The following is a 27688-nucleotide window of genomic DNA, read 5'->3' as shown; positions in this document are numbered from 1 at the left end:
TTGTGTATTTTACATAAATAAAATAGAAGGTTTAGTGTTAATACATTCACACAATAAAATATGGATGTTTACGCATATAGAAATGAAAAAACATCCACAGCAAACATGAATGTGGCTAAACACAATTAAACCTAAGGTGTAGCGTTATCGCACTCTACTGGTAAAATTTTGCGCCACATGTATTAAACAAGCTTTGCGCACCAGAGTTACTCAGACACATAACATGACCACGACTACTAGAGATATCACAAAGTCATACATTTAAATACAAAACACATTTAATATATGTATGCATTATATCTACTTACAAAGATCTGACCAAGTTTTGTGATGAAGCTTATACGTTTGGATTTCTACCGTTGTTGCTGGTCTGAAACCGTGTTCGCCACTTAAGATGTCTAGCAGAAAACAATGACTCAAGCATTGGCTTGGGGCAGAACTATCATAATTTGTTGTCCAGTCGCTGTTAAAAGTCAGATTTTCACCATTTATTAAGATTTTTTTTACAGTGTACAGTGCCGTTTTTTGAGTACTTTTCTTCTCCTCATCTCACTGCTGCTTCATTGTGACACATTTGCCTCACTGTTTCTCCCTGCAGGGTGACAGGTACTGCATACATGAGCCAGCCTAGTTTTACTGGTTTGGTTGGGTGATGTTCGGCGGGCCAAATGAAAAACTTTGGTGGGCCTTATGTAGCCCGCGGGCCGCCAGTTGAAAAGACCTGTTGTATGTGGACCAAAATGCGACATTTTTCTCTACAAAACCTTGGTTTCGACTTAAGAGGACATTATACAGCCAGTTATTGATGGAGAAAGTGTATACTACATCACATGCTAGATTTAAGATGGCTAAAAACACATCCAAAAGTTCAGATGGCAATTTTCAACTTCTTTTTGTTTTTAAACAAATTGGCTTCGAAAGAGCCCAATTACCCAATATAAATTAAAAATGCATGCCATAGAAAAGATTGAGTCTTAGAAGGCTACAGACACTATGCTTCTTCCTACTCCTTTATGGACATTAATGAGAAACTGTAAGTATGGTGGCCTAGTGGTTAGAGTGTCCGCCCTGAGATCGGTAGGTTGGAGTTCAAATCCCAGCCGAGTCATACCAAAGACTATAAAAATGGGACCCATAACCTCCTTGCTTGGCACTCAGCAACAAAGGGTTGGAGTTGAGGGTTAAATCACCAAAATGATTCCCGGGCGCGGTGCCGCTGCTGCCCACTGCTCCCCAAGGGGATGGGACAAATGCAGAGGACAAATTTCACCACATCTAGTGTGTGACAATCATTGGTACTTTAATCTTTAATCTTAAAAATGTGATGCACCACATTGTAACTCTATGCATGTACAAAATAAACTAATACCAAAGACGTTTCATACATATTATCATTAGAATATGCAAAATTCACACAGACAACCAAACAATCGAATTATTTCGATCTACAAACAGACTGTTGCAAGACAAGCCCACATTTCACACGAAGAGGAGATTATTCCACAGGGTTGGGCTCAGGTATAGCTTTTGTCTAACATTTGTTGACAAAAAAAGGAAGTAAGCTACCCTTGGTTTTTTTCCAGCAGGCTGACTGTATCATTTTTCGCCTGGCTGTTTTTGTCTACATTGTGAAAAACCTGCAAAAGGCGGAGTAGATGCAACTTTACCAGTTTCATTAACACAATCTACACCCTATACTCTCCTGGCAAGTATCTTCGAAGAAGTTGTCTGTCGAAATATTCTTATGACAAAGCAAAATAGAGCTGCCACACCCAGGATGTGACAGGTCCTATTCCTGCTTTGCAACAAGAAACCTAATGTTTTAATAATTGTAATGGATTACATTTAAATAGAGCTTTTCTAGGCACGCAAATCGCTTTACAGAGAGAACTGAGAACCCATCAGTTTTTCACTCCACAGTCACACTTTGATGGTAATGAGCTACATTTGTAGCCGCAGCTGCCCTGGGGTAGACTGACGGGGTAGACTGACGGATGCGTGACTGTCAATTTGCACCTACATCAAACATTCATGCACATTCATACACCAGTGTGAGCGGCGCTGGGAGAAAGGTGGGTAAAAAGTCCTTCCCAAGGACACACTGGCCGTGACTAGGATGGCAGAAGCTGGATTCGAACCAGGAGCCCTCAAGTTACTGGACGGCTGCGCTACTATCTGAGCCACAATTGTTAACTTCATTCTAATCTTACAATTACACACAGTTGCTTTGTCACATGCAGGATCAACAGAAACCTCCTACAGATTAATAATTAACTATTTAGTGAATCACACGTAATAATAGAATTAGACACTGCAGTCATAGACATACCAAAAGCGAGTGGGACCTGTTTTCCCTAATTTGAGTTACCTCAGCAGTCTCATCTCAACCCTGACTCAACCTCATTTTTCTTTACTGTCTGTGGGGTGTATTTAACCCTTAGGTCCCACGCCTGGCTCTCTAATAGTTACAGTCAGAGACTCTGCAAAGTATCCTGGTGAGAAGCGGCTCAAGGATGAGCAATTCCAATTACACACCAGAAACACTGCCCTCGTGTCGCAAGCAAAGCGTGAAAATGAGAAGAAAGAATGGTAATCATTATCATTACAAAAAAAGACTTTGACACCTGTGACGTGCACAATCATTAATAGCTGGAATTATTTGTAGCACAGAGATTAAGAAGTGTGACATCTGAGATTCTTAAAAGTCAGATTTGTTAGTGTTTGTTTTACCTTATAACCTCCCATGCGGTCCTCCTGGCGGAAAGGCCTGCTGTTTTTAAGCCAACTTAGCTTTGGTCGGGGGTTGCCTCCTGCAGCACAGCGGAACTTGACTGTGTTGGCAGCTGGAACCGCATGCAGCTTCTTTTCCATTTTAGCCGACGAAGTCCAGTACGGGGAACCTACAAAACACAAAGCAGTTTGTGTTCAGTTCGGCTAAAATTCCTAAAAAAAAATTCCAAGATGGCGGCGCTACATGGCGGCAGCTTCTTGCGAGCGCTCCTGGAAGTGTAGACCGATTTGGCAAAAATACCCCTCAATTCAGTCTATTTCATGGCTGGCTCACAGCGTGTTCACTCCGTGATCACTTACGACCGACTTACGATTCTGGATGTGGAGAGATCGGGCCATTTTGGGCTGAAAGATGCGTGTACGGTGGACCTACTCGCTAGCTTGGGAATTCTTCGCGAGCTACATCCAGCAGTGGCCTTTGAAGCAGCGGCGTCCACTACCAGCGGAGACCGTCAACGAAAGAGACGTAAGCGGTAAGCTCGGAAGCAGAAGCGGGGGTGTCGGGCGGGGCTAACAACAAAGCTAAAGGCGTTGTTGTTAGCGGGGCTAACGAAAAAGCTAAATGCTAATCCACAAAGAAGCGCTAATAAGGTGTCTGTTAAGCTAGAACTAGCCAGCGCCAGGCTGGATAATCCCTGCACACATAGCAATTCTCTTAGAATAATATACAACTCACATAATGTTTTTTCTGCGTCAGAGGTGGACATGCATTTTACTGAGGTGGCAAACAATCTAAAAATTCCTGTCATATAAATTCCTAGATATGGTCGAAATTATTTAAAGTGCACTACGCATAATAAACGTAACATTATTAATATTGCTACTACGGATACTTTCAACAAAAACTCCTCAAAACAGCCCACTACCTATAATATGGGCTTTTTAAACGTCTTCCAAAACGTTATTAGTTAATGAAGTCATTAGAGACAACAATCTTGATGTCGTTGGTCTAGCCGAGACCTGGCTCAAACCAGACAAATTTTTTGCGCTGGGTGAGGCGTCTCCTCCTGGCTATACGGGAACGCATATTGCCCGTCCCATTAAAAGGGGTGGGGGTGTTGCACTAATATACAACAAAAACTTTAGCCTTACCTCGGACCTAAATAATAAATATAACTCGTTTGAGGTGCTTACTGTGAGGTTTGTCACACTGCTGCCTCTACACCTGGCTGTCATCTACCGCCCCCCAGGGCCCTATTCGGACTTTATCAATGAATTTTCAGAGTTCGTTGCTGATCTAGTGACGCACGCCGACAATATAATCATAATGGGAGACTTTAACATCCATATGAATACCCCATCGGACCCTCCATGCGTGGCGCTCCAGACTATAATTGATAGCTGTGGTCTTACACAAATAATAAATGAACCCACGCATCGCAACGGTAATACGATAGATCTAGTGCTCGTCAGGGGTGTCACCACCTCCAAAGTTACGATACTCCCGTACACTAAAGTAATGTCCGATCATTACCTTATAAAATTCGAAGTTCTGACTCATTGTCAACAAACTAATAATAATAATAATAACTACTATAGCAGCCGCAACATTAATGCTGCCACAACGACGACTCTTCCTGACCTACTGCCTTCGGTAATGGCACCATTCCCAAATTATGTGGGCTCTATTGATAACCTCACTAACAACTTTAACGACGCCCTGCGCGACACCATTGATAGTGTAGCACCGCTAAAGCTAAAAAGGGCCCCTAAAAGGCGTACCCCATGGTTTACAGAAGAAACTAAAGCCCAGAAAGTATCATGTAGAAAGCTGGAACGCAAATGGCGTGCGACTAAACTTGAGGTTTTCCATCAAGCGGCTGTGCCAGCAATCGGAGTGTTGCTGGTTACTGGGGTTCAATTCCCACCTTCTACCTTCCTAGTCACGTCCGTTGTGTCCTTGGGCAAGACACTTCACCCTTTGCCTCTGATGGCTGCTAGTTAGCGCCTTGCATGGCAGCTCCCGCCATCAGTGTGTGAATGTGTGTGTGAATGGGTGAATGTGGAAATACTGTCAAAGCGCTTTGAGTACCTTGAAGGTAGAAAAGCGCTATACAAGCATAACCCATTTATCATTTATCATTAAAGCATGGAGTGATAGTTTAATAACTTATAAATGCATGCTTACCTCAGCTAAAGCTAAATATTACTCAAATCTCATCCACCTCAACAAAAATGATCCTACATTTTTGTTTAGTACAGTAGCATCGCTAACCCAACAAGGGACTCCTCCCAGTAGCTCCACCCACTCAGCAGATGACTTTATGAATTTCTTTAATAAGAAAATTGAAGTCATTAGAAAAGAGATTAAAGACAATGCATCTCAGCTACAACTGGGTTCTATTAACACAGATACGACTGTATATACGACGGACACTGCCCTCCAAAATAGTTTCTCCCTCTTTGATGAAATAACATTGGAGGAATTGTTAAAATGTGTAAATGGGACAAAACAAACAACATGTTTACTTGACCCAATTCCTGGGAAACTTATCAAGGAGCTTTTTGTTTTATTAGGTCCATCAGTGTTAAATATTATAAACTTATCACTTTCCTCTGGTACTGTTCCCCTAGCATTCAAAAAAGCGGTTATTCATCCTCTACTCAAAAGACCTAACCTCAATCCTGACCTCATGGTGAACTACCGGCCGGTGTCCCACCTTCCGTTTATCTCGAAAATCCTCAAAAAAATTGTCGCACAGCAGCTAAATGAACACTTAGCGCCTAACAATCTCTGTGAACCTTTTCAATCCGGTTTCAGGGCAAATCACTCTACGGAGACAGCCCTCGCAAAAATGACTAATGATCTATTGCTAACGCTGGATTCTGATGCGTCATCTATGTTGCTGCTTCTTGATCTTAGCGCCGCTTTCGATACTGTTGATCATAATATTTTATTAGAGCGTATCAAAACGCGTATTGGGATGTCAGACTTAGCCTTGTCTTGGTTTAACTCTTATCTTACTGACAGGATGCAGTGTGTCTCCCATAACAATGTGACCTCGGACTATGTTAAGGTAACGTGCGGAGTTCCCCAGGGTTCGGTTCTTGGCCCTGCACTCTTTAGTATTTACATGCTGCCGCTAGGTGACATCATATGCAAATACGGTGTTAGCTTTCACTGTTATGCGGATGACACCCAACTCTACATGCCCCTAAAGCTGACCAACACGCCGGATTGTAGTCAGCTGGAGGCGTGTCTTAATGAAATTAAACAATGGATGTCCGCTAACTTTTTGGAACTCAACGCTAAGAAAACGGAAATGCTGATTATCGGTCCTGCTCAACACCGACATCTATTTAATAATACCACCTTAACATTTGACAACCAAACAATCAAACAAGGCGACTCGGTAAAGAATCTAGATATTATCTTCGACCCAACTCTCTCGTTTGAGTCACACATTAAGAGTGTTACTAAAACGGCCTTCTTTCATCTCCGTAATATCGCTAAAATTCGTTCCATTTTGTCCACAAACGATGCTGAGATCATTATCCATGCGTTCGTTACATCTCGTCTCGATTATTGTAACGTTTTATTTTCGGGCCTCCCTATGTCTAGCATTAAAAGATTACAGATGGTACAAAATGCGGCTGCTAGACTTTTGACAAAAACAAGAAAGTTTGATCATATTACGCCTATACTGGCTCACCTGCACTGGCTTCCTGTGCACCTGAGATGCGACTTTAAGGTTTTACTACTTACGTATAAAATACTACACGGTCAGGCTCCTGCCTATCTTGCCGATTGTATTGTACCATATGTCCCGGCAAGAAATCTGCGTTCAAAGAACTCCGGCTTATTAGTGATTCCCAGAGCCCAAAAAAAGTCTGCGGGCTATAGAGCGTTTTCTATTCGGGCTCCAATATTATGGAATGCCCTCCCGGTAAAAGTTAGAGATGCTACCTCAGTAGAAGCATTTAAGTCTCATCTTAAAACTCATTTGTATACTTTAGCCTTTAAATAGACTCCCTTTTTAGACCAGTTGATCTGCCGTTTCTTTTCTTTTCTTTTCTACTCTGCTCCGGGGTGGACCGCTAGCCTGTTCATCGGATGGGGACATCTCTACGCTGCTGATCCGTCTCCGCTCGGGATGGTTCCTGCTGGCCCCACCATGGACTGGACTCTCGCTGATGTGTTGGACTTTCACAATATTATGTCAGACCCACTCGACATCCATTGCTTTCGGTCTCCCCTAGAGGGGGCGGGGGGGTTACTCACATATGCGGTCCTCTCCAAGGTTTCTCATAGTCATTCACATTGACGTCCCACTGGGGTGAGTTTTCCTTGCCCGTATGTGGGCTCTGTACCGAGGATGTCGTTGTGGCTTGTACAGCCGTTTGAGACACTTGTGATTTAGGGCTATATAAATAAACATTGATTGATTGATTGATTGAAAAATGTCCTCAATGCTAACGCTTCAGGACCTTGGAGTATGCCAGCCAACAAAGAACACTCCCAGACACCCATCCTGACAACACTAAATGACCCACTGTCGGAATAAAACCACACAGAGCTGCACAGTTGAACAAAAACACAGTCTTTTCCTGAAAGTTCCACTCTGTGTTACAGAGTAGGAAAAAACATTGCCTCTAAGGGGGAATGGGCGTTGCCAAGAGGGTTACTGGACCATCACATTCAATTTCATCTCATTCAACTTAGCAGCTTTTCTTTCTCTCTTGACTTCCTCCAATTCCCATAGCTCCCATGTTTATCTGCCCGTCACTTGGCACGATGCAGACAGCAGGAGTACGGATGCTTATCACCCTTGGAAAACCATTATGTGCTGTCAGAGACCAAAACAGAAGTTACCAAAAAAGAGCCCATTAGTTCAGATTGACGACCAAACACTTTCAATGAAATCTGACAGATTTGCTGTGTTGTGTTTGTTTTCCCCCATTTTTGTCTTTTAGACAGCTGGAGTTTCCTCCCAGCACCCCACCCGCCACTTTCTCCCTGCACCTGGTGTCGTGATTACCAAAGCATATGGGACTGAGAGGGAAAGAGAAAGTTGAACAACAACGTAAACGGCCTACCACGCCATCACTTCCTCTCTTGTATAGCAGACAAGCAACAGAGGGAATTCCCACTAATAAGTCCACAACTGCCGTCAAACATATGTTTATGGCCCAGGAGAATATTTACTCTCTAGAGCCTGTCCAGTCTGCGTACTATCATATTTTTTTTCTGGCATCTACACCCAGACAAGAAGCACATACTTGGATAGTACAGTCAGTAAACAGCATTCTTCCTTCCTGGATAGGTGCATACAGTGTATGCTCAGTGCTCAAACTATAATTAGTCGTTCCTCTGAAATCCCTTCACCCTCACTATCTGTATCGCTCTTCCTCTGTATCTTCACCCCTCACTGTCTTCAATTCCACTCTCCTTGTCAGCACTCCGATTAGGTGAAGACTGTCACATTGCAAGCCTGGCTCTCCGAAATGACCTTTGACCCTAAAGTGGCAGCCAGGTTAGAGGATGAGGCTGAGACATGAAAGGTGAGCGCTGCTGTTTCCCATGCCCTCCATTCGGAGGGGCAGAACATCAAACGAGATGACCCTCCAACCTCTCACCAGATGAAGTGGCCAACTGCTGTGGCGCCCAGGACCCCCTGTTACCCTGATGCGCCATGCATCTGGAGCCACAGTCATGGCTGGTTATCCTATGATGGCTCGGGGTGAGCAGAGGTTATCTAACTCCTGGACTATGAGTCAACCTTTTTTTTCTTTCATATAGTCCTCCTGAGAGCTAAGTCACTGTTCCAAAGTAGAAATTCAGTGTTGTCATATCCCATATCTGGTCAGGCTGCACAAATCACTACTGTACAATCTGGAAATATGGGAAAAAACCATCCACAGTACCGTTTCAAGTCAAACCTATGGGTAATCTTGGGTGAAAAACAAGTATCTGCCACATGAAAAGTTTGCTTCTGTTTTCATCTTTTAGGAAATATTCTTAATCTACTCCAAATAGTGTTCAAATGTGCTGTTAAAGTGGGTTTCTATTCATCCAAGAAATGAAGCACAAAAATTTGGGAAATGTAGTTTTGTTTGAATTGCTGTATTAACTTCCTGCACAACATTTATTTTGCTCACATTTTCAACAGTGTCTGAGAAAAAAATATTGGCTATTCTTTTAAAACAGTATGCAGATGTATTTAAATGGAAGACCCACCAACAGCAAATGTAAACCATAATGAGGATTGTTGTCAACAAGAGAAATTGTAACAAATGTGTAGCTCATTGCCTTCTTTATGACATCAGCGTGAGCCACCCGCACTTTCCCTCAAGTGAAGAGGCTCCGCATGTCTCCTCTAAGACTACAACTGCTAACCAGAAAAACTCTCCTTTTATGTCTTTCTGAGACCAAGATTTTTTGCGCAATCTTACTTATTGAGTGAAATGAATAAACTTTTCATGATTTTCCAGATATAATTAAAAGCCATGAACAACAAAAACAACAACAATAATACAGGCCCATTCTTACCATGCCTACAAGCTCACACTCTGCTTCAGGCCTCAACTTGGGGCCTAAGCGTCATACTACGCTCAGAGAAAACGTTTTTTTGTCCAAAAAAAACACCCTTATCTTGCCTCCACCATCCTCTCGCTAATTTGTTTAATAAATAATCCCATTTATGAATATTCAACACCACATAGCAAGACAATGCATGTTATGGAACAACAACATTACTTGTGGTTTATTACCAACATAATTATTTTCATTTTCCCCTCTACTGTGTTCTTGCTGGGTTTCCTCCCTATTTTAAATGGTTATCAGGCAACTATGGTGAGTCCGAGAATAGAGGCGGAGGAGCACTGATGGTATAGCGTGGTGCGTGTGGAGAATTTTAACAAGACGTGGAACCCCTCATCTTCTCTTCAGTCCATTTTTGAGAGTGTGTATGTGGACATTGCGTGGGCGTGGGTGTGTGTGTATGTGTGTGTGTGTGTGTTTGGCTCCGTAAACATATTACTAGCACAGACACACGTAGATAAAACTTTCCCTTCTTGTGCACACACACATTCAAATACACAAGCTCATCAGGTGAGTAACTGGGTCCACGTGGGTCTCTTCTATAATAGATGAGCCCAGCTGACTGACTGGCTTGCTGGATGGGTCCATGAGGCCTGTCTACCTAATGGAATGTCAGGAATCTCTGTATTCCCTGGAGCATCTCACACTCACACACACGCCCAGCATAAGTCTAGACAAGAATGGTCAGCAGTTAAGTGGGTGCACACGTTTTGGTGTTACAAACTTCTGCTCATTTTAAATCCCAGTAGAATTAGGCGGCTCAAGTCACTGTCTTTCCTTAACCATGATCCTACAGTATGAACTACAGCAATAAAACACTGCCAATATTGCTTTCGTTGAGTATAGAAACAATATGTAGTCATTTGATTCGAACAGTTTTAAAATTATAATCGGCTTAGCGCCACTTTGTTCTACTCGCATTGGGTTGGGGCGGTCGATTTTTTTACTTCAAAATAATACAATGAAATGTCTTAGTGGGAACAGGTCAGGACACTCAAAAAACAACAATAATAAAGGAGATTGATGTCACCTTTCTTTACTTTTCAATATATGAAAAGTTGAATACGGTACAGAGGCCTAATTTAACCCTAACCCTAAACCCTAAAGGGGACTGCGGGGCAGCAAGAAAACAGACCTGTTGGAGCATGGAGCGTTCATGTTCAAAGCTTCACCGTTATTGTTATTTTTTAAATCCAAATACCTCCATATTGCGCTTCACGCACTCTTTACTAACCAGAAAAATTGCCACTTTTACCATTCTTCCTCTCCACATTGTTACTGCTTGTATGTGTTCTGTGTGTGCGTGTTGACACACTTAACATGCGCCTCGGCTTTGTATGTCCCCGCCGTACGACAGCATACAGATTAAATAAAACTACCGGTATTTTCAAAGACAGTATAGTACCTTTTTTAATTAATTAGCACCGCTGTACTTTATTAGTACCGCTATACCGAACAACCCAGAGCTTTTAAAGTAAAGGAACCTGCTAACAACAACTTGGCCATTTAAGCACTAACAGTAGTTAGTGGATGGGAGTATAAGTAATTTGTCCCTTCCATACTCACTCAGCTGTTCTCCGTCTGCCCCTGTGTCTTCTGATCGCTCTGTATCGTCTTCATCATCCCCCGACGAGATGGCATCTGCACAGAGTAACTAGGGTTACCGCCACCCTTACTCAGGCTGTGGACTTCTGCACACACATATTGTCATATGTATGCAGCCACATTGCAATTTGGTAGAGTTGAAGGATATTCTTCAGTGGGAAATTGTATTTAATAGCTTTTGTCCGATGCTATTGTGAAAGTGTAGTGATGATACACACAGAGACTGACAGCAACACGTTGTCAGTACCAACCGAACCCCAAGAAGGAATCCACTCCTTGGACACTTTTTGAATTCAAAGTCTATGCGTCAAAACTCTCAAATCCTGTCCCTTCTCGTCTAGTCCCTGACTCACCTGTGACATTGACTATGAAGCAGACCGCGTCTTTGCCCACGCTGGTGCAGGCGTACAGGCCCGAATCCTTGGACGTGGCATCACGGATCTGCAGCACCTCCTGTTCTATCAGTGTGCGGTTGTTGCTGCCCAGAGAGCTGCCATCTTTGGTCCAGGTGATGATCCCCGTTGACGGCAGAGGGCAGTTCAGCTTCAGAACCTCCCCCGGGTGCACTGAGCACACCGTGGGCTTAGATATTTGGTATTTGTTCGATGCGTCTGGAGAGCGAATGGTGGAGGAAAAGGAGAAGGGGGGGAGATGATGGATGAAAAGGATGCAGAGGTGGGAGAGGAAGAAACAAGCCAAAGTGTAAGAAACAAAAACACCACAACACCACCAACTGGATGCACTTCCATCAACTTATGCAGGCAGTGAAAAAAACAGAAAAAGCCATGTTTCCTAAACACCAGCATGACATACCCACAAAATCCCAGTGAGTCATTTGAAATGGAGCCCTTAGAAAATACCAGCCGTACCAAAACAAAGTGCACAGTGTGATTAGCATTTACGGGTGGAGAACATGCAGTTAAAAGCCAAAGCTATTTGTAGAGTAAAAAATATATATTAATAAAATGCATTGTCAGCAGGTAGTAACTGGATATTGGGTTTTGAGAAAAAGCCTCTTAACCCAATTAACTTTTGCTTAGACGCCAAGCAGTGTGTGTGTGTGTGTGTGTGTGTGTGTGTGTGTGTGTGTGTGTGTGTGTGTGTGTGTGTGTGTGTGTGTGTGTGTGTGTGTGTGCGCATACGAGTATGGGTGAGTAGAACTGGCGGACAGACAGCCTAAAAAGAGGTAATATAACCCCATTAATGTACCTATAAGAGTAAAGAAGCAGACAGAAAGGTTTGTGATGGAAATTGTCAGGAAGAAGAAGGAAGGATGGGGTGCTCTGTTTTGTTGTTTTAGGGAAGCTTTTCTTTGTTTCTGTCTGTCTAGACACTGAAAACTATCAGTGGCATGGCTTCTTTGTTTTCAAAACGTTGTCTGTACTTCGATATATCGGAATAATGGATATGCTCAAATATAATTCTTTAAAACCCTTTACAGCTGTAAAACTTGAAACAAATTGCGCACTATAGCACAAAAATGTACATAAGTCCACAGGGAAAGCAGAAGGAAAAGGGAAAATTGGGTAATGGAATTGCACAGGGATAAATGTATATTTTCAGCATTTGGCAACAGGTCGACATGTATAATTATGGAGGCTGTGCCACTCCTTGCCTTTCCTGTGCCTTAATACACCTTTTAACTACATTGCACCCACATTATGTCTGGCTGTGTGTATATGTGTGTTAAGTATAATGTATACACGTTCTAACCTCAACAGGAAGGGAAATTCTGCTGCAAGCCAGCGGTGAAGGTATGTGTGCATGCCTCTGAATGTTCCCCCTGGGCGAGTAAATACACACAGGTACAGTTCCTGTATTGTATTTTTCTCTCTCTCTTTCATTTGATTTGGAAATAATTAACCCCTCCCTCCCCCACCTTGAGCTGCATGTGTGGTCTGATAAGCGGGTGGAGCTCTTTCGATAAATAATTGGATCTGCCTCACACTTTACAGCACTTTTCCACGCTTAGCCCTCCATCTTTACTTTAACAATTTTAGATTGTGAATGATTGTGTGTTTATATATGTACCCTGCGATCAGCCCTGCTAATTTTCATTAGCCTGTCTATAAGCTTGTCCATTGTATGTTAGCATCCGAGGGGCACTGCATTTTTGGTGAAATGTTGTCTATCATTCACAATCGTTATGAGAGACAAGAACAAACGTCTGTGTTTTGTTTAAGACTTTAAAGATGATAAAAAGTCTTGCAAGATGCGGCTAATGGGAGTCACCATTGTAACCTTCACCGCACAGCCCTCTAAAACAACTATAAAACCCTCCATCAACATGTTATATATATATATATATATATATATATATATATATATATATATATATATATATATATATATATATATATATATATATATATATATATATATATATATAATGTAGTAACAGACACTTTCAAATATATATATAATGTAGTAACAGACACTTTCAAAACAATATGTAATATTTACAATATTTACCCGATTTTGGTCATTTTAAGCAATACCGCAACTTATTTTCTCAGTGCATTTATTTCAGTTTCCACAGCAGCCCACTTTCAACTTCCAGCAGCAAATGTGTAAATGTGTGTTCTTACTTCCGGAAACAAACGCAAGTGTGTTGTAATCATGGCAGACTTGGCAACAGACAAGGAAGACGACTATTTTTGGACAAATTCACAACTTTATCCTTTTCAACCTGAAATGGATGTACTGCTGCTTATTTTTTATTTATTCATTTTATTGCGACCACAAAGAGAAAGCGAAACGTCGGAGCAGACGGAAGCCGAGAGAATGAGGTCAGCGTGACTAGACGCTCCAAATATGGAACTTGGAGCAAAGCTATGCCAACATAAATGGCCCAAGATCAACTGGAAACGTACCCGGCCGGCGAGACCAAACAGACAACTGTCCACCGAGTAAGTCACTATAATATTGGTCATGATACATGCAGCACATCACCGCACAGCTAAAGTAGATAAGCTGTCGAGCTAGTTGTACAAACAAAACATGAAATGTGGGCTAATACTTTACAGATACTGTAATATGATTGTTCATGTTTTTCAGTCAATACTGGTATGGTATAGATTGGTGTCCTATCGCATTGTATTGTCCATTACAAACGCAAAAGCCATTCAGCTGCTGACGCAGGAAGCTAGTTTACCTGTTGCTGTACCTATTTTATGGCTAATCCTGTAGCATGTCGTCACAAGGCAATGTGTTACTACGCTACATAAACAGTCAAATAACAATGTCGCTACAGCTTGGTTATTATACAGGTTACGCAACGTAAATTGAAGTATTGTTGGCAGTTTTTGAAAGCATTCTCAAAGTGATTTGAATGCAATATGGATTGTTTCTAATTGGCTGCATTGCTAGACACCTAGAATGAGCAGATTATTACAAAATAGAAATGCCAAAAAAAAAAAAAGTTTGTCCTCTCATAAGGATTGTAAACAATAGAAAATGTTCAACAAAAAAAATAAGTGCAGGTCTCTTTTAAGCTGGCAGCTTTAGAGCCAACCTTCCTCCTGTTTAATTGTGTTGGGTTTTTTCAGTTTATTTATACTGGATTAATAATGTTACTTTATTTCCTACATGTATGTGTACTTCATGTGTATATCGATGTACTTTCCTTTATCTGCATAGTTTTACAGTGATTTCATTGTGGAGAATGTCAATAAACTCCTCAAGTTGTTTTCCATCTTTAATTCAAAGGACTGTTTACAAATTTGGCAAACTAAATTCCAAAATTCAGGGAGGGTAGAATATACTGCAGCCTGTGTTACATTTTACAATACGCTTTACAGGGGAACTGCACTTTTTTGGGGGAATTTTGTATATCGCTTACAATCCTAATGAACAAGAAGACAAAAGGGTTATTTTTTTTGCATTGTATTATGCAAAAATTGTCTTGTTCTTGGTGGCTTGGAATGCAGCTGATGGTAGCAATCCATTCTGCCGCTAAATCACTTTAAAGGGGAACTGCAATTTTTGTGGAGTTTTGCCTATCGTTCACAATCATTATGAGAGACAAGAGGCCAAAAAGTTTTGTTTTTTTATGCATTCCAACATGTAAAAATTGCCTCGCTCTAGGTAGCTAGCAATGCAGCTAATGGGAGCAATCAATTCTACCTCTAAATCACTTTAAAATGCATTCAAAAACCGTCAGGAATACTTAATTCACATTCCGTAACCTGTATAATAACCAAACTGTAGCGACATTGTTATTGTAAGAGCGAACACTGAGGAACTCTTTTTATATTGTAGTTAAACATTGGCGTGCTTTGGTATTAGCCGTAAAAGCTAGCTACGGCAAGATATAAGCTAGTTTATACGTCAACACAAAAAGCGTTTGAGTTTGTAATGCACAACACAAGGCGCTAAGACACCAATCTGTGCTGACTGAAAAACATGAACAATCATTTTACTATTAATATCTGTCAAGTATTAGCCCACATTTCAAGTTTTGTTTATACACAGCTAGCCAGACAGCGTATCCTGTGATATACACGCACGATGGTCTGCGTAAATCATGATCAATATAAAGTGTGACTCACTCGATGGACAGTTGTCTCTTTAGTCCAGCTGGCCGGTGTATGTTTGTTATGGTTTATTTGGGGTAGGCACGTCATTTATATTGAAATAGCTGGTCTCCAAATTCCCCCTTTGCAGCATCGAGTCGCTTTCACCTCACTCTCTCAACATCCGTCTGCTCCAACAATTCACACTCTTCTTCGTGCTCTCTTCTAGAAGCAGCAGTTCATCCTCCATTAATTCAGGTTCAAAAAGATAAGGTTGTGAATCCTCATTTGTCCAAAAATAGTCATCTTTGTTGTTTGTTACCAAGTCTACCATGATTAGAACACACACAAAAGTTTTGTTTCCGGAAGTAGGAAAACACATTTGAAGTCAGTGCGATGCTATGAAAACAGAAATCAATGCGTGGAAAAAGTCAGTACCGGCATTGAATAAAATGATCAATGTACGGTAAATATTGAACATACTTTTCATATTGTTACGAACGTGTCTGTTACTACATTATATATATATATACTTGCAGTGTGTATACAAAACGTTGATAGAGGGTTGTGGAGTTGTGTTAGAGAGCATGAAAGGCTACAACGGTGACTCCTATTAGTCGCATCTTCAAGCCGTTTTTTTATCATCTTTAAAATCCTAATAAAAAAAAAGAAACAAACGCGAGTGTGCTTTAATCATAGCAGACTTGATAACAGACAACGGAGACGAATAGTTTTGGGCAAATGAAGATTTGACACTTTTTCCACAGTCACCCATCCACACACACACACACACATTCACACATCGATGGCGGGAGCTGCCATGCAAGGCCCTAACCACGGGTGAAATGTCTTGCTCAATGATACAACGGCCGTGATTAATATGGCGGAAGCCGGGGATCGAACCAGGAGCCCTCAGCTTGCTGACATGGCCGTTTTACGCTGTCAATAGTACTCACCATAAAAAATTTATAAATAAATAAATATCCGGTCGGAACAATCCTACACAATAACTAAACAAAAGCAAAAACTACTATCTATTACGTTTTAAAGTTATGTTTTGTACACTCAATGTCCTCCTGTGTTAAGGGAATTATTTCCCGAGTTTCTAAACGTTAACAAAAACAACAACAAAAATATTTTGAGAAAATGAAAATATAGATCTGATCACTCTCGTATTGATCATGTACTGATACTATTGTAAATATCAACACCACCAGCTTATGGATCAATTTAATCCTACTCTTACTGTATGTGTTGTTATATCATCCTTTCTCTAAACTCTTATCAATCTAGTTGTTAATTTCATAGTAATAGCTGCTTACTATGTGTGTTGGCCCTGCGATGAGGTGGCGACGTGTCCAGGGTGTACCCATGCCTGCTCTTGGCTCTCTCTTGATGTGTGACATGTTTAGCCTCGTCCTCCAATGATAATGCAAATTGATAGAGATACATAATGTACTAAGAAATGCAGTCTATTTGTCGTAATGGAGGTGATTACTATTAGTTTAAGGGAGCAGCTTCACAGTGTGTATGGAGACGCTTACTTAGCTGTTAGCCGTTTGTCAGCGTATCAGCGTTTGTGATTGGCATTAAGTGGCCGATCAAATACTTTCTCCCAAAAATCATCCAATACTAATGGGTGGCCAATTAATCAGCAGATCCCTAATTATTACTAGGTTTTTGTGTAATTTTAGCGTTTCTCAATACATTATCTCCTTTTGCAATTATTATTCCATCTTAGGGCTGGGCGATATACCGATATACTCGATATATCACGGGTTTGTCTCTGTGGTATAAAAAATGACTATATCGTGATATTCGACTATATGTTCTCACGCAGTTGCTTTTAGCTGCGGGCATTACACTACAGGCTTTTTTCACTCTTTCTTGACTCTCCTTCTCACAGAGACTTAAAACAAGCGCACCTTCTTACATACGTCACATACTGTCACGTCATACGCCCTCGCTGAGCAGAGAGGTAGCAGCATGGGTAACATTAGCTGTGATGCTAGCGGAGTGGTGCGAGTGGTAATACAAGAGAAAGAAGGTGCAAATCTGGTAACAAATGAAGGAGGAATGAATTCCTAAGAAAAACAGCACGGGGTCCATCGTCTGGCGGTGGTTTGGCTTCAAGCGGGAAGATGTCGAACAAGTATGCGGCAAAAGCGTTGCTACAAAAAGTAGCACATACTGCTAATTTGTAGCATCATTTGAAAAGTCACCCGCTAGAGAATGAAGAGTGCTTGAAACTCCGCATGTCAACATCTCCAACAAAATGCTGAAGCAACCATTTCCAGATCAACACCATATGAAAAAATGAGTCAACAACAGAAGGAGATAACGTCCGCAGGAACCTACCACATAGCGAAGGACATAAACCATTTGATTTCATATCATGCAGCTAATTTTTATTTGACAGTTATTGAAATATATTGTGTGACATCATGCACAACAGTGCACTTTGTTTTAAACTATTGTAGTTGCGTTCTGTACAAAAAGTGCACTTTAATTTAGTGTTGTTTTGATATGTCATCTTAGTGACATCATGCACAAAAGTGCACTAATAGCTTGTTTGAAAATGTCTCTGACAATCTTGCACTTTCTGTTTTGACATTACATGAATGTTTGTGCCACTGCTTAATAACTGTTTAATAAACACAGTATTGGTAAATTGACTTAATTGTGGTTTCCCTCTCTGCATGAAAGTTTAAAATGAGCATATATTAATGCAGTATGAACAAGAATGTTTTAATGTAGACACATAGAATCATCATACTGCTGTGATTATATGCATCAAGTGTTAAAGGCCTACTGAAATTATTTTTTTTTATTTAAACGGGGATAGCAGATCTATTCTATGTGTCATACTTGATCATTTCGCGATATTGCCATATTTTTGCTGAAAGGATTTAGTATAGAACAACGACGATAAAGATCGCAACTTTTGGTATCTGATAAAAAAAGGATTGCCCCTACCGGAAGTAGCGTGACGTAGTCAATTGAACATATACGCAAAGTTCCCTATTGTTTACAATGATGGCCGCATGAAGTGAGAGAGATTCGGACCGAGAAAGCGACGATTTCCCCATTAATTTGAGCGAGGATGAAATATTTTTAAATGAGGAAAGTGCAAGTGAAGGACTAGTGGGGAGTGGAAGATGCTGTGAGAGCCGGGGGTGACCTGATATTCAGCTGGAAATGACTACAACAGTAAATAAACACAAGAAATATATATATACTCTATTAGCCACAACACAACCAGGCTTATATTTAATATGCCACAAATTAATCCCGCATAAAAACACCTAGGTGTTTGTTATGCTAGCTCCTAGCTACTAGCTCGAGCTAGTTATAGCTCGAGCGGGTAATATGGACGGGATCCTGTATATATAACCCGCCAATACAATTCAAACACCTGCACAACACACACACTCACTCAGCCCAAACAACCGTTCACCTAACCCAAGGTTCATGAAGCTTATATATTTAATCAAAGTTACGTACATGACACGCACGTACTGGCAAGCAATCAAATGTTTGGAAGCGTGCGGGTGGGACCTGATATTCAGCTGGGAATGACTACAACAGTAAATAAACACAAGACATATATATACTATATTAGCCACAACACAACCAGGCTTATATTTAATATGCCACAAATTAATCCCGCATAAAAACACCTAGGTGTTTGTTATGCTAGCTCCTAGCTCCTAGCTACTAGCTACTAGCTCGAGCTAGTTATAGCTCGAGCGGGTAAAATGGACGGGATCCCGTATATATAACCCGCCAATACAATTCAAACACCTGCATAACACACACACTCACTCAGCCCAAACAACCGTTCACCTAACCCAAGGTTCATAAAGCTTATATATTTAATCAAAGTTACGTACATGACACGCACGTAAGGGCAAGCAATCAAATGTTTGGAAGCGCGCGGGTGGGACCTGATATTCAGCTGGGAATGACTACAACAATAAATAAACACAAGACATATATATACTCTATTAGCCACAACACAACCAGGCTTATATTTAATATGCCACAAATTAATCCTAATGCTAGCTCCTAGCTCCTAGCTACTAGCTCGAGCTAGTTATAGCAAGCGATCAAATGTTTGGAAGTGCAGCTGTGTACTCACGTTATCGCAACTGTGTATCCAAATCAAAGTCCTCCTGGTAAGAGTCTCTGTTGTCCGAGTTCTTCCATCTTGACTGCATCTTTCGGGAATGTAAACAAAGAAGCGCCGGCTGTGTACGTGTTGTTGCTGACTTCCCTCGCAAAATAGACACTTCGCACCGACAACTTTCTTCTTTGCTTGCTCAGCTTCTTTCTCCATAATGCAATGAACAAATTGCAACAGATTCACCAACACAGATGTCCAGAATACTGTGGAATAATGAGATGAAAACAGAGCTATTTCGTATTGACTTCAATGGTGTCCGAATACTTCCGTTTCAATGATTGACGCCACGCGCATACGTCAACCCTCAGAGGCGTTTCGAACCGGAAGTTTAGCGGGAAATTTAAAATTGCACTTTATAAGTTAACCCGGCCGTATTGGCATGTGTTGCAATGTTAAGATTTCATCATTGATATACAGTATAAACTATCAGACTGCGTGGTCGGTAGTAGTGGCTTTCAGTAGGCCTTTAATTCAAGGCTAAGGCAAAATATCAAGATGTATATTGTGTATCGTGACATGGCTTAAAAATATAGAGATATTAATAAAAGGCCATATCGCCCAGCCCTATTCCATCTTATTTCTAACACGTAGCATGGACCAAAAAAAACAAGCCACAGTCTGCAAATACACTTTGGACACAACTGGGTGACATTGTTCACTGGAAAAGGTGCAGTGTTATCCAACACAGGAAAAAAGTCTGGGCAAAAGGGGTCTGAATACTCACTAAGTTGGCAACACTGATACTCCTACTTAGTCTTTTTATTCTCTGGCAGATCAGGTGTGTATGAGCTCTGTCAAGAAGTGACGTTACAATTCATACTGTCACCTAACAGGTAAAGCCAAATCTATTTGTGGCAGTCCAAATGTATTAAAGGCAGACCACCACAAATAAAGTACAAGAAAAACTACCTGGGTGTTACCATACGTTACATCAACACTAACAAACACAAATAAAAATCCAAACTCATGTCCCCTTAAGGTTGTACAATTCTAACTAATGTGTAGACAAAAGTTGTACAGTTTTTTTTTTTATACAAACAGTCATGTACAGCATTATGTGATATTTACACAATACCTCAGTGTACCTCAAAAGAAAGCTGAGTTCAGACAGCATCAAATGACTGACTGCACTTTTTGCTTTTTACTTAGCCGTCATGACAATGGATGTCAATAGAAGAATAAATCCTGTGAAGGAGCAAATTCAATACTACCCTTACTATGCATTGTCACTTATGTATTGACAAAGTACCAGACAGTGTTTTGTAGATTTCCGGTTTTACAATAGTTAACCTTTTTTCTGTGAGAAGTTGAAAATGAAGTAAAGAAATAAGAACACTAAAAAGTTAGATCGTTGCTGAAGGGACCTTGTATATTTATCATGTAAGTTGTAGGACAGTCAACAATGTTCAAAGACTGTCAGTACAAATGTCAAATATTTCACGATGGTGACAGTTTGACTCTGGGACAGATTAGTTCTATTTTCAATGTTTCCTATGGGAAACGTTTTTTTCGACATCCAAACAAAATGTCACCCAGCATCAGAATGGATTGTGTTTGACCTTAAAAATTCTATGTTGCATACAGTCGTGATCAAAAGTTGACATACACTTGTAAAGAACATAATGACCACAGAACTTTCCTCCAGAAGGTCTTATCTTTGTCCATGTGATGTCAGATGAAACAAAAATTGAGCTGTTTGGCCACAATACCCATATGCTTGGAGGAGAAAAGGTGAGGCCTTTAATCCCAGGAACACTGTCATATCGTCAAGCATGGTGGTGGTAGTATTATGCTCTGGACCTGTTTTGTTGCCAATGGAACTGGTGCTCTACAGATAGTAAATGGGACAATGAAAAAAGAGGATTACCTCCAAATTATTCAGGACAACCTAAAATCATCAGCCCAGAGGTTGGGTCTTGGGCGCAGTTGGGTGTTCCAACAGGACAATGACCCCAAACACACGTCAAAAGTGGTAAAGGAATGGCTAAATCAGGCTAGAATTAAAGTTTTAGAATGGCCTTCTCAAAGTCCTGACTTAAACGTGTGGACAATGCTGAAGAAATAAGTCCATGTCAGAAAACCAACAAATTTAGCTGAACTGCATGAATTTTGTCAAGAGGAGTGGTCGAAAATTCAACCGGAAGCTTGTGGATGGCTACCAAAAGTGCCTTACTGCAGTGAAACTTGCCAAGGGACGTGTAACTAAATATTAACAGAGCTGTATGTATACTTTTGACCCAGCAGATTTGGTCACATTTTCAGTAGACTCATAATAAATTCATAAAAAACAAAACTTCATGAATGTTTTTTGTGACAAACAAGTATGTGCTCCAATCACTCTATCACAAAAAAATAAGAGTTGAAGAAATTATTGGAAACTCACGACAGCCATGACATTATGTTCTTTACAAGTGTATGTCAACTTTTGATCGCGACTGTACATTCGATGTGAGTGGGAAGGGGGAAAATAAATACAAATAAGGGGGAGGGGTGGGGTTCCAAATGGTGTGTTTAATTAAAGAAAGCATTGATGTGTTAGTTCTGCCTTCATTGCTTGTCTTATCTCTGCTGTGTCCATCTGTCCCACTCCATTAAGCCTACCTCCCGCTGCCCCTCCATTTCTCTCTTTCACCTCCCTTTCCGTTTTACCTTCTCCTTCCCCCATCCCAAACATCCCCTCTACAAACACACACACACACACCCGCTCTCACCTCTGACCTGGCTGACCTGACCATTTTGACACTTCCAGCATGCCTGACTGTTCATGGGAACCTATGTCGTATGTGAGCAGGCTGAAACATACTGTGAATACATCAGCAGCCCAAGGAAGGGCTGGGGTTAAAAACACGACTGCAAGGATCAATAGATGTAGCACACACAACTGACACAAACAAATAGATAGGTGCGACCGTGCGTGCTCAGTTGAAGAGTTGAAACGACAGATTTTTCATCTCAGCAAAGCTGCACCCCCCTCTGCGCCATAGGAGGGGGTGGGGAATCTCCCCATTCTCTAACACACACACACACATAATTTTTCTCAATATCATTCAGCTTTTTCTTCCTGCCGTCCATGCATCATCTATCAGTGAGATAGATTAAAGTGGTCTTCTCCTTTTCTCTCTGCGTTGTAAAAAAAAAAAAAAAAAGAGTGCCTGGCGAGTAATTCTGAAAGTGTCTCTTTGCCATTCCGGCTCCCTACCTGTCTTTCTGTCGGCCTGCCTCAAACGCCCAGACTGAGCGGGGATGTGGACAGAGTGGAAAGTGTCTAAATATAAAACAGCAATAACTACCCAAATATAATTAGGGTCTTTATAGTTTAAGTTTCTCTTTACAACATGTCCAAAAAGGAGTAGAAAGATTTAATTCTGAAGAAAGGCTTGTTCATCACAAAGTCTACTTACCTATTTTCTCATTGACCAAATGTAATGACTGCCATCTCATCTCAGCATGCACACACAGAACAAATCAAATTATCTCTCCTTCCTTTTATTCTCTTCACATCCCTTTTAAATCCTGCTCACATAGCAAAATCCCAGACTTTTCTTTCCCTCTTTTTCTGACGTCCTTTCTCATTCAAATCCATTCTTTGCTTTTTATGCGATGACAAAGAGAGAGGCTCGTGAACCGGCCCCCCAGCTAACATCCATGGCAACAGCTCCTCATTTTCCCTACCCCTTCACCCCTACAATCAAAGCTTGCCCTCAACCTCACCTGACCCCTTTAACTCTGAGTGATACGTATATCTCTCTATAGATTAGAATGATCAGCCCTTCCTTATACCTTACACTGCTGTTTTAATGGGACATTACCAGAACAGTAATGCTCATTCGTCAGATACAACATTAGGCACACCTGCACACATCCATTAGATTCAATAAAGAGCTACACTGTAAACATTTTCATTTTAAATTCACAGCAAATTACTGGTGATTAATTGCATTACTTTCACAGTAACATACACAGTAATTTAGTGTGATTTTTGTAACTGCAGAGCTGTGATTTTACAGTTAATTACAATAAAGTTGCAACTATATTTGTAACTTCACTATTGTATTGTTAATTACTCCCTTGTTTCAACAGCCAACTGCTACCTACTGTACAAGAGTGTGCAACTTAGTCTAGAGAACCCCTAAAGAGACAAATCGGTTTGAATTTACATTAGTTAATTGCTGTGAAATATGAGGGTATTGTAATTTTTACAGTTGTTTGTTCTAACGTTACAGTATTACAGTATTTTACTGGGAAATAAAACTGTTAAATGCTGGGAAATCCTGGTAATTGTTTTACATTGTATATGAAAACTTTTGACACTTAAAAGAAGGTAGACTTCCACTCTGGATCAACATTAAACTGTGCACCTTCAACGTAAATAGCAAATGTTAACGCAACAGACGTATGCAGGCATAGCTAATGTTTTGACCAGGTGGTGTATGCATGATTGCATTTTAAGTGACTCAAAAAAAAGTGAACCATACAGAAAAAGGATGATACGATGTGAATGTGAAAGGCTGATATTTGTGACATGTATGTGTTAAAGTAAACTCCATTAAGTAATAATTTACACCGGTAAACGCTTTCATTGTATTTATCTGCCTCCTGCTGTGGACTTGTAACACTTCAGGTGTTAGTTTGGAGTTCAGGTCTATTGTCAAAAACACAGTCACCCCACCCCCGCTCTTCCCTCATTCTCCCAAGCAAACATTCACTCACACACACACACATTCTTCATGTCATTAGTGATTCAACTGACACTTTTATACTTTTACAGCTGCCCTCCTACTATGTAGATTGCGCAGTGTTACAAAATGGTAATGAAAGACGCAACAACTTTTGCATCTTCAGACACACACTCACTATTACACAACTTCAGTCATTTGGAAGCCGTAACCCACATTACAGACTCTTAATCACATTCTTTGTGTTTCTGCAACCTCTTGACCAGGGGACTAACCCTGTAAGCATTACATTTATAAAAAACATGTAGTGTGTGGCAATAGGGCGACTATAGTTTTCCACACAGTCAACAGTATAAACAGTGTCAGTATTCAACATGAAAGACTCGACTTAGCTGTCTCTAAATATCTAAGCATTCAACTATTTGGAGAAGTCGGTCTCCCTGCTGCTCAGAATGTTTTTTTAAAGAACAAAGTTTGGCAGCGAGAGCAGGACGAGGGCCAAGTCATGAACCGACTTTTGTCAGCTGCACTCTCTTTCAGGCCATCTTCCAGTTCTGCCACTTTTATTCTACGAAAGCAAAAAACCCGATCTGCAAACGAGACAGAACCGATGTAAAGGACAGTGTTTGGTGCCATTGTCAGACTATTTCAATCACAGTGCAATCGGCGCGCGCCTGGACAAGGTAAACACGCTCCCACAGATACCGCAGAGGCCTCAGTGACAACAATGGCTCTGTTGTGAAAGCCTTAACCACCACGCTGGCTCGACTACAACTATTACAGCAGGTAGACAAACTAGCAGAGCCACACAGGCTCTACAGAGACAACACTGATATGCAATCTCATCCAGCAATAGCTATTTTACTCCCATAGACACACCCATACATGTAGGTAGCGTGGCTGCAGGGCACAGAGCGCTGAAGGGAATCCCAAACATCTCCGTAGGGGGGTGTTATTAGGACTGAGAAGCCACACGCAACAATTGCATGAAAGAAAAATTGTGCAAGTAACGTCCTAGTGCAAGAAACTTTCGTCATAAGTAATGTAGCGTCGTCACACATAATCTAAAGAATATTTATTGGTGACCTTAACATGCTAACAGTTATTTTCAGTTCCAACACCGCACACACATTTCTCCGTATAATGCTTCCTCATTATGCGCCACTCACAGTAACGGCAAACGAGGTGCATTCACCAACCCCGGAATTCAACACATCAACATTACAACAAAAGCATGTCGTGTTTTGGAACATTGTTGGTGATCGGTATTAATGCTGGTTTTATTGGATTTCATTTTATAATGCAGATTTAGTTATTTGGGTATCATTTTTTTATAAAATTTATATATTTAAATGACTTTTCTGTTTGACTTGCATGTCACAAAAGTTATGTTTTTTAAACCAAATGTATGTCTTATCCATTTTTTTAAGTGGCTATTCTGACAATGTTTAAGCACCGGCACCTATCTGTGACACATCAGCAAAATGAGACAGTCTCTCATCAACACAACAAGCAATCATTCTTAACCTGTTGATGGTCAAAACATACAATTAGCATAAGAGGATAAAAGGCTTTGGAATGTTACTTAACACAAAAACTCTAAACAACTACTTTATCAACAGACACCATGACAAGAAGAAAAACAATGCAAGACCACAGACCTCTACTAATGCCAATTTGGATCAACACTAAATAAATACATACTTTACCTCCTTCATATACAGTACAATTAAGATTATAGCAATATAAAAATGTTGTCCCTTTCATTTTTGCCTAATTCCAGGCAGACGGGGCAGGAGAGCGACACCAGACCACCTGCCTTTCACTCTCAAGTACAACCTAAAATACAACAGGCATCCACAATTTGATGTATTTTAAATAGTCTAAGTAAACTCAGTGGCTCATGTTTGAGAAGGCTCTGATCCCGTCACCCATCTGCTCTGTCAAAACAAGCCCAACAAAAGGGTCTGACATCCTGATCCATCTTCCTATATGTGCCATCCAGCATCGGTTACTCACCTTCGGGTTCCAGGGTGGCTTCCTCCTCCTTGGTGGTGGTTAGGGGCGGTCGGGCCACGCTGACAGTCAGCAGAGACAGCAGGACGGCAGCTAGCAGCCAAGCCCACGAGGCCATCCCGTTATTTGTTGCCAGTGCTCCCCATATCCCCCTTCTCCACCGCCTCCTGGACACTGATCCCATCTGAGGGGGTCCGCCCAACCATCAACTGCTGCCGGGTCCGCCTGTCACACAGTGGAATTCGCCCGATCTGTGAATAAAAAAAAAAATATTAGTTTGTGAATTGGTGATATGACTTTAGGACTTTAGTGAGGTATACAGTGTCAACACAAGTGCAGGTTTTACAATGTTGTCAAACAAGCTGGTCGTATGTATAATTAAGTGCATCCAAACAACAACACGATTAAGTAAGATGCAGTCTTCTTAAATATTTTAAACCCAAGGTAAATTACAAATGCATTACCCAGTGGTTCTGGGATTTTTTTTAAACCAAACATCACCTCAGAAAACCCTTGGTTCTCCAAGTACCACCATAATGATTAACATTAAAAATCAATAGCGTAGTAGGCTTAAAAATAAAAAAATAAAAAAAACAAGGCTGAGATTTTATTTACCAAGTATATTTTGGCCACTGTAACATTACACACAGTTTGAACAGTAACACTGTGTTTGAATACTTAATTGAGTGATTATTTGGCATACCACTAGCCTACCACTGTTTTAGAATCACTGCATTAACCAATTATATTTCCACAAAACACAACACATATTTAGTTTCAATCAATCCCCGTAACTTGTTGATGACACTTAACCGTGTCATTTACATGCATTGCATTTGATATTTACCTGGTAAACACAAATAACGTGAAATTTACAAAAAGTTAGATGCAAAGATAGAGGCTTTTTCAATAAAATAATACATACAATGTGCAATTGATCAGAAAAATTGTGCTCAATCCTGTTGCTTTGCTCCACACTTAATTTAAAGCAGAATTTGAATGAAATTTCTTGGCGCTGATTGAATTCCTATTGGGATGCAAATCAGTTGGCTTTTCCTCAATGGGGGGTCATTTGGAGCTGCTCAGTGATTTAGGGCGCCGGCACCAAAGCGGTGGAAAAACAACTGCGTTCACAGGATAATTGGCACCATAAAGGCGATGTAGAAAATGAAGCATAGTAATAAATAACCAGGGCGCATGCTAATGGCTTCTAAAGCTATGGTGCAAGGTGCCGTATAGTTCTTCAAAAACAAACAGGTCGATTTTTACTATGAATGGGGGAATAATTCAATAATAAAAAAGGTATTAGAGCATATTCTAAAGTTTTAATGTGTTTTGGTGCATTTAAATTCGGAATACA

At 40.8% G+C, this 27688-nt stretch overlaps 1 protein-coding gene across 6 annotated transcripts in view; it reads right to left on the bottom strand.

The window, feature by feature from the left end:
• Positions 1-27688, bottom strand: part of fgfr2 (fibroblast growth factor receptor 2) — a 63194-nt gene that overhangs the window by 34656 nt on the left and 850 nt on the right. For 4 of the 6 annotated variants that reach the window (XM_062058618.1, XM_062058617.1, XM_062058616.1 and 1 more), the window contains exons 2-5: positions 26332-26579; positions 11290-11547; positions 10898-10972; positions 2731-2900 (exon numbers count right to left, since the gene is read on the bottom strand). In XM_062058618.1, coding sequence (XP_061914602.1) covers positions 2731-2900; positions 10898-10972; positions 11290-11547; positions 26332-26512 — 684 coding nt within the window. In that variant the 5' untranslated portion in view covers positions 26513-26579. The remainder of the gene's footprint in view (positions 1-2730; positions 2901-10897; positions 10973-11289; positions 11548-26331; positions 26580-27688) is intronic. The other 2 variants (XM_062058619.1, XM_062058620.1) reach the window with 2 other exon arrangements.

This window comes from Entelurus aequoreus, linkage group LG09 (genome assembly GCF_033978785.1).
Source record: "Entelurus aequoreus isolate RoL-2023_Sb linkage group LG09, RoL_Eaeq_v1.1, whole genome shotgun sequence".
Classification (NCBI taxonomy): Eukaryota; Metazoa; Chordata; class Actinopteri; order Syngnathiformes; family Syngnathidae; genus Entelurus; species Entelurus aequoreus.
Note: the sequence above shows the minus strand (reverse complement) of the source record. Positions and strands in the feature narration are given on the sequence as shown.